This window comes from Hydra vulgaris, chromosome 09, assembly GCF_038396675.1.
Source record: "Hydra vulgaris chromosome 09, alternate assembly HydraT2T_AEP".
Taxonomy (NCBI): Eukaryota; Metazoa; Cnidaria; class Hydrozoa; order Anthoathecata; family Hydridae; genus Hydra; species Hydra vulgaris.
The window spans coordinates 57569991-57578730 of NC_088928.1; the positions used below are offsets into that span (position 1 = coordinate 57569991).

General features: G+C 29.5%; 1 protein-coding gene across 2 annotated transcripts in view; it reads right to left on the reverse strand.

Annotated features, from left to right (window-relative positions):
• Positions 1–4079, reverse strand: part of LOC105848888 (macro domain-containing protein CT2219) — a 46060-nt gene extending 41981 nt beyond the window's left edge. Inside the window, exon 1 of one of the 2 annotated variants that reach the window (XM_065806146.1) lies at positions 3237–4079. In XM_065806146.1, the coding sequence (XP_065662218.1) occupies positions 3237–3936 (700 nt within the window). In that variant the 5' untranslated portion in view covers positions 3937–4079. The remainder of the gene's footprint in view (positions 1–3236) is intronic. The other variant, XM_065806145.1, reaches the window with a different exon arrangement.
• Positions 4080–8740: the final 4661 nt, after the last annotated feature.

The following is an 8740-nucleotide window of genomic DNA, read 5'->3' on the forward strand; positions in this document are numbered from 1 at the left end:
CAAGTGACACACACAAATATTATACTCGAATTACGGACAATCTTAACTTGCTCACTTCCTTTTTCAACACTATCAAATATGGCAAACTATCTATAAAACACCGATGTATTTCTCAATGGAACCAAATAATACCATTTATAATAAAAAAGAATTTAACTAAGTGCCCTCTTATTACCAACATTCTTCTCCTTAATCAAAACAAAAATAAAAATTTTTTATTTGAGTATATACTTAATAAATATATATTTTATTTTATATTATTATTGTTTTTTTTTTATATTACTCTATTTATAAAACTATTATTACTTTTATTTTATACTGTCTTTTTTGACTCTACTACTAATATTACTATTATCATTAATTTACCTTTATTTTAGAAATCTTATTAATATATTATTTATAATGATAGTGGTAGTGATTCAATTGTAGTAATAGTTTTATGGTTATTGTCCTAACTTTTGCAAATGTTATGTTTATTTTAATAATTTCTGTCATAGTTACAAACTTTACTATAATTATTTTTACTATAGTTCATTAGTTACAATTTTTAGTAAAGTTATCATGTTATAGTTACTATTTGTAATGTTTTTTTAATCATATTATTATTATTATTATTATTATTGCTATTATTATTGTTATTATTGTTATTATTATTATTATTATTACTATTATTATTATTATTATTATTATTATTATTATTATTATTATTATTATTATTATTATTATTATTATTATACTATTATTGCAATCATTAATACTATATTTATTAGTGCTTTATTTAACTTTATCTAATTTTTTTCTCTTTATTATATTTTAAATTCTTTCTATGTTTTATTAATAGTTTTTTTTTTTTGTTTTTTTTTTTTGTTTTTTTAGGTGTCACTTCGTTGACTAGTTTTTAACTATATGAGTGAAACCTAACCTTATTTATGTGAGTTTATAAAATATTATTGTAAATTTTTATATTTTATGGTTTAATAAATGGATAAATATATAGAAAAACTGCAGTTTTTATATTTTAAGTTCTCTTAAATTTATTATTATTGACAATTATCAATAAAAAACACAATAACAGGTTATCTTGCTACTTGTAACATGTAACCCAGTACAATATGCTTTATGTCCTGCTGCCTTGTAGGATACACTTTTCGAGGCAAACTCTGAATTAACACCCTCCCTTCCTTGAGGATCTTGGTTGAGTAAAGGCTATAGATAATGTCTTAATAAAAATACATCCGGCTACTGTCTTGTAGAAGGCCTCCTAGGCAAAGACTTAAGAGGTAAACAGATTCTATCTGTTGACCAGCTTCGCACCCCTTCTTCATCAATTATGCTGACATAGATGTATTTATAATACATTGTTTTCAGTTTAGGATGTTGAATGCTGGATCTTCTTGACTCAATGCATAGCTTTTGCTTGTGTCTCTGTTTTTATGACTAGGCAACTCATTCTAGAGGAGTACAGAAGGTACGGTCTAAAACTCAGTTTTATGGTTCAGGGGTCAGCTGGTAGTCAGGCTTCCCGAACTCTGTGGTAGCTTTCAGAGAGGCTGATTTCATCAACAACTGTAAAGAATCAGAGTACTAACAGTGTCATGTTGCATATGGATGGTGTCCCTATTCGTATTTTGGTGTGCATTGTTGAAGCAACATTTGGAGCCTTTTGTTACATCTTAGGATTATTAATAGTACCAAGACAATAGCTTGGACTATTAACAAGTGTATTGAGTACTATCCGTGGTTTGAGTCAAGTTCTTTAACAAACCAAATAATGACTAAAGTACCAAATACTATAAAACACAAAAAACAATTGTCATCACCAAGTTCTCTAAATCTAACATTCACTAATATTTGCGGTCTTTGAAGTAACTTCTGTTAAGTATTATCTCTTGCCAAGTTCACCGGACCTACTTGCTCTTCGTGAGACTAATTTGAGTTCAGCTGTCTCATCTTGCGATCTTCGTGTTGATGGTTATCTTCCTTTAATTTGTAAAGACTCCAATAGTCACATGCTTGGCCTGGGCATTTACATTTGTAAGAATTCACCGATTTGTCTTAAAACTAGGTTTGAATCCACAGACTATTCATTTATGTGCTTTCTTTTAGTACCACTTCACTCTACCACCATTCTCTGTTCTATATTGCTCTCTTTTATCTTAAGACTGCACTATTTTCGATGTTATCTCTGATCAAATAGACCAACTCCTTTCTCTGTACCCTTTAGCCAATATTATTGTTGGTGGTGACTTTATTGCTCATCATACAGAACTGCCTGGTTCTAGTATCAGTGACTCTGCAGGGCTTAAAGCCCACAACTTTTGCTTTTTTTCAATCTCTTACAAAAATAATCAACTTTCCAACTCGCTTTTCAGACAATCTGAATGTTTTGTCCTCCTAATGACAAATATACAATCATAACCATTAATTCTATATCTATCGCCAAATCAATTTTTTTTTTAATTTTACCCTTAAGAAACACATATTTTAATTACAGATACATACTTGCTCTATTATTATCCAGAATAAAACTATGCAACCCTATTTAAAGATAAACTTTATTTAAAAATGGTAATTTGGGGAAAAACTTTGCAGTCATATCCCATCTTCTCTTTGAAATACCTTTCTGTAAAGGGTAATTAATTTCATGTATGTTACATGTATGTATTATTTTTAACATGGATTTAAATTCAAAAAAAAATTTTAAAAAAAGCTTACTATATATACTTCATTATGATTTAAGGCATGTCATCTTTAATAGTTTTTAGATCACTAATTGTTAGTTTGTTAATTTACTGCAGAGTTGTCATTCAAAAGAAAAATTGTATTTTAAACCAAGACAATTAGATTGATTAAAATAAACAGCATTATTAAAAGCGAAGCAACTTTTAGATGAAACTATTTATGTTAACTTCTCATAATGATGATAACGATGATGATGATGATGATGATGATAATGATGATGATGATGATGATCATCATCATCATCATCATCATCATCATCATCATCATCATCATCATCATCATCATCATCATCATCATCATCATCATCATAATACTAATAATGGTGATAATAATAATTAGATGAAAAATTGTTTGCTGAGGTTTGGTTAGGTATTTCTATTTTACTATGGATCTATGAACTCAGTTTACTTTCCTATTTTGTAGTTCAGATTGTAGTTCAAATAAAAGATAATATTTTATTGATAATTTTAAACATGAATAAAATAAGAACTTACGAGGCGGCAAATAATGTTGAAGTTCATTAACAAACAAAATATTTGCAAGTTTGCTTTTTCCATATGCCTGAAAAGCATCATAAATCTCTTCCTCATTAAAGTTTATAAGATCTAGCTGAGCTTTTTTATAAAGAGCTGATGACACAACAATAATTCTTGAATGGTTATTCATATAATCAAGTAACAGATTTGTTAGTAAAAAATGTCCTAAATGATTCACAGCAAAGTGCAACTCAATGCCATCTTCAGATTTGGTGAACGGTGCATACATGAGACCAGCATTGTTAACTAAAATGTCTAAAGTATTTTCATTTTCTTTATATAATTGCACAAAATTTCTAATAGAAGTAAACGATGCAAGATCAAGTTGATAGACATTTACATTTGCGTCCTTGATAGATCTTCGAATGTCAATAGCTGCATCGTTACCTTTTTGAACATCACGGCATGCCAAAATAACTTTTGCTTTACGTCGAGCAAATTCAAGTGCTACAGCTTTTCCAATACCAGTATTAGCACCTGTAATAATGCAAGTCTTTCCTGACAACAACACTTTATTATTGCACTTTGCACGTCTAAAGGCAAGATAAAAGCGACAGCAAAACAAAACACTTGTACCAACACCAAGAGTAATTAGACAATTTCTAAACCACCCGACTTTCGGAAGCTTGTCATCCAATTCAGCAAGTAAGGCATGCATGTCTCTAAGTTTTAAAATGATTTATTAGTAAAAGTATTTCAAAACAGCGATTATTTTTCGTCCATTTAACTAAGTTACCTATTATCATTAAATAATATAAAAGGAGTAGAGCTTTCTCTAGACGGTAAAAACACGGAAATAGTTCGAATTGCGCAAATAGGGTTAGAGATGATGATGGACGTCCGAGCAGGGTTTCTGTTCGGAAATATTTCGAGATTTGGCATAGATTTTTCAAGTCTCGTTAGGTAATCGATTCATGATAGGTAAACAATTCAGAATGCAAATTTTTTCAAACTATCAAAACTTCGACCTTTAATTTTCAGCAAAAATTTTCACAATTATTTTGCACAAGTTGTTTTATATTTAAAACTTTTTTCTGTAAATCTAAAATTATCTTATATTTGAAACTTATCAAACTTGCGTATTTGTACACATCCTTATGATATATATGGTGATGTGTCTATTGCATAAAAGTAGTCGATAGTATTATGCATTTCAGCATAATCTTCACATATCTCACTAACTTCTAAGGCTTACTTTTCTATGCGAAGATTAGGCAAAGTAAGTTAAAGTCTGACTAAAAACACCCCTTCCTTGGAGTTCTTGATTAAGTGAAAGCTAGATGTATATATGTATATATGTATATACAGGGGGTGTTGCCAGCATTTTTTGGTCTTCGAGACATTTAGCTTCCAGACATGGGAACATGAAAACCCAAAAATTTTAGCCCCCTCCCCAACACCCGTTAATTGTGCTTTGAAAATATAAATATTAATAAGTTCTTCACATTTAAAATTTTTTATTCAATGTTAAGTCACAGCTAAAGTAAAGTTTGTTTAATTTGCTTTTTAAAAAAGGAAAAAAAATATAAATAAAATATGTGACGGAGGCGTAGTTTTAGGGAGAATCGAAAAATGCTTCATTGACAATATAAACTTAAATGATAGCCGTTTTTCAAATTTGCAGAAAATGTGGAACTAATCTAGCAAAATAAAAGAAAATAACACTAGCATAGTTTAGAGAAAGATGAGTGACTAAAAATCCCCTCTTCCCTCCCCGCAAAAAAATGACAGGACTTGGTCCACCGCAAAAAATTTTTAAATATAAAATAAAATAGGAAATTTTTGCTTTTTATATCTAGTTTATAAAACACAATCAAGTATATAAGTAATATTTATTTTATAAATAAGAGAAAGATTTTAAAATCTCTGCTCTAAATAATTATAAAAAAGAACTAACATGGAAATAAGGTTTGAGGGAAACATACTTAATAATAATAGTAGCTGGATAGATCAGTTGGTTTTTATTTAGAATTTAGAAGTTAGAAATTAAGTTTAATTAGTTAATTAAGTTTAGTTAGAAATAGTTTACAAATTAGAAGGACCTTCATGCTATAAAATATTCAAGTTATAATAAACTACTTTTTTATAATCTAAAAAAAAAAAAGAAGATAAAAACTATGTTATCACTATCTTATACCTGAGCTAACTTACTCCGATATCAAGTTGGCTCAGGCGACATAACCTAACAATTGTAAATGTATTAGTAATCGAGTATGAAATTTTGGTGTTTTTTGGATAGCCAAGGGTCTTCTTCTAACTTTTTCCATTAAAAAAGTAAAATATAAAACACTTAAAAGTAACACACCATGGAAAATAAACTGGACAATATGCAACGGTCTAACTTACTTCTTTTATTTTAACTTATCGTGACTATCTGTGTAACGCTACTATGTATCAATATTAAAAAAATTTATTTTTATGTTTTTACTTATTTCAAATAAGAATGCTTTGCAAAAAGTTGCGAATTTCTACAAAATGTTCAACGACTATAGTTGTTGAAAAAACATTTCGTAGAAATTTGTTATTTGTAATCGAAATATTGTAAAAATATTGTAAAAACAGACGCCGGCCTATAGGCCGGTGTCGTGAAATAAATTAACCTCTGGCGGCGAAACAAATTAACTCCCCATAATATTTTAATTCCCTTGCAACAACTTATACGAATTACAAAAAAAGTGTTTTAACTTGATGTTTTCCAAATGTGTTGTTTTTAAATCTGTTAATTAGTTATTGATATGGATATAAATTATATTTCTACTATTATTATATCATATATTAATAGTTGCAATATATATATATATATATATATATATATATATATATATATATATATATATATATATATATATATATATATATATATATATATATATATATATATATATATATATATATATATATATATATATATATATATATATATATATATATAGGAAAGTAGGGTCATAACAGCCACCGTAAGGTTTAGATTAATGAAATAGGAAAATAAAAACGACCTGTGTTTTTTTACCAGTGTATTTCAACAACCAACAACAACAAAAAAAAGCTTTTAATTTTAGCAATTTAGAAAAAAATGCAACAGTTTTTGAAAATGTTATTAAACAAAAATCACAAAAATTGCTGGGGGTATACTTTTCGTGGTACAATTTCTGTAGGTGTATCATTTTTTGTTTCTACAGTCTTGTCAACTGTTTGAGCGCTTTTTCTTTTTTTAGTTTTTATAACCATCTTTTTTGCCAGCTCCGCTTTATATGGTGAACTGGTGAGTATAGCTGTTTTGCCCATTTGGTTTGCTGAGTTTTCTCATTCGAAATACTTACAATTTCTGCAGGTGAAGCAATTGTGAAAGAAGCCATAGATGTCAAAGACAAAGTTTCTGATTTAGAGCAAGATGTCAGGGATAATTCTTGCAGTAAAATAGTTTGTGTTTGAGACTTGGTAGTTAGATTTGGTGTTGCTGAATCCATCTCAGGAAATGACCTGTTGGTTGTTTCTGAAGGCTCAAACATCCAATCATCAAAAGCTTCACAATTTACAGCTGTCAACATGTTTTCAGATTTCATATAAGCTATTCCAAATGGTTCTGGAATCTCATATTCGGTCACAACTCTAGGATAATGTGTACGCAGCCAAATATGAACTTCATTCAAATAGTTGCTACTAAATGGTGTCATGAAGGAGACATCTAGTGGCGGCAGACGGTGTAAACAATGTGGTGGAAAGAAGTAACATAATTTTCATGTGCAGACGGTGTAAACAATGTTGTGGAAAACAGTAACATAATTTAAACGTGTTTTCATTATGAACTCCATATTTTTTTGTATGTGTTGCATGACCATCTAATAATAGCAGTACAGGCCTTTTTTTGGATGGCATTACAAAGGACAGAAAATGGTCAAACCACTTCAAAAATATATCTGTTTGCATCCAACCACTAGGGTGATATGATGCAATAGTACCCAGAGGAGCTTTTTCGATAATATTAACATTCTTGGGAGCTCTAACACGGGGGAAAATAATCAAGGAGGGCACGTATATACCACTCATATATAGACACTCATACACATTTTGATTGTTATGATTTTCTCTTGCCCACCTCTTTTACCCCTCTTAGCAATTACTTTTGACACTTTTTTTGGTACTGAAGAAATTCCTGTCTCGTCAACATTATATATATATTATTTGGAGTTATGTTATTTTCACCTATGCTTTTAGTCAATAGTTCAAAAAATTTATTCACAGCAGGTCGGTTAAATCCCATTGCTCTAGCTCCAAAAGTTCCCTCATACGCAAAGAAATAACAGGATTGCGTTTTACAAAGCTTTTTGCCCACTGGTAGCCTGCCATTCCTGTTTTTTTGTTAAAGCTATGTGGCATCTTGTTCTTCTTCATTACTGATTCAATAGCTGCTTTCATTGAATTTTCTTCCCAGGATTGTCGATTAATTAGACGTTTGTATTTTCTAATCATATTAGGTAACTGTATGCAAAAAATAATAACTTTTTCTCTATCAAAGAAAAAATATAATAACAATATATAAATATACAATATGTATCTATATATCTATATCTATATATACAATATGTATATATATTTTATATACATATATATATATATATATATATATATATATATATATATATATATATATATATATATATATATATTAGGGCGGGTCATACTTTTTTTTTTTAGAGTTGCTAACCTGGCTATGGTCTAAAAAGTTGCTCTAGGTGCTACTTATTGTAAAAAGGCCAAAAACATTTAAAACAACAGGTGTCTTGTACTTGCAACTTTACCGCAAAGATTTACCCTTTAATGGCTTATAGCTAAAAATATAAGAAATTCATTAAGCACTTAATATGATACAGAGGCCATATCCATGGCTAGCGCAAAAAAGTATTTTTTTAGGGGTTTTATAAGCATTTTTTGCTTACTATAAAAAAAAGTTTAAAATGCACCCCCTTAAATGCACCCCCTTAATTGCGGCCCTGTCAACGATAAGGGGGTGTTATCGACGTCAAAACATAAAATTCACTTAAATGGTGAAGTTCTAGATATTATTAGTTCAATGAAACAATATAATCAAACGTAATTTACAAAAAGTCTGATTTACAGCTAACACTAGGTAGTTCTGTTCTTGATGCAGTACACTGTAAAATCATTCCATGTCGCGATTCATGCAAAAACACGGTTGAGCTTGCTGCAGAGATATCTTGGATAGCACGCTCAACTGCCTGAGAGTGACAGGGTATACCAAAAATGAAATCAAACTGACAGTGTTGAAGTTTTTCACTTTCAATAGCTGCTAGCAACGGTGGTGGTGTGAGGTTAGCTGTAGTCCAGTCAATCATATCAACGTAAGTCAAAGCATTGGCGTTTAGCTTGATACTTGACTTATCAAAAACACGCACAGAAGAACTACACGAAGTACTTCTCAAATTAATTATTTTTTCACAACA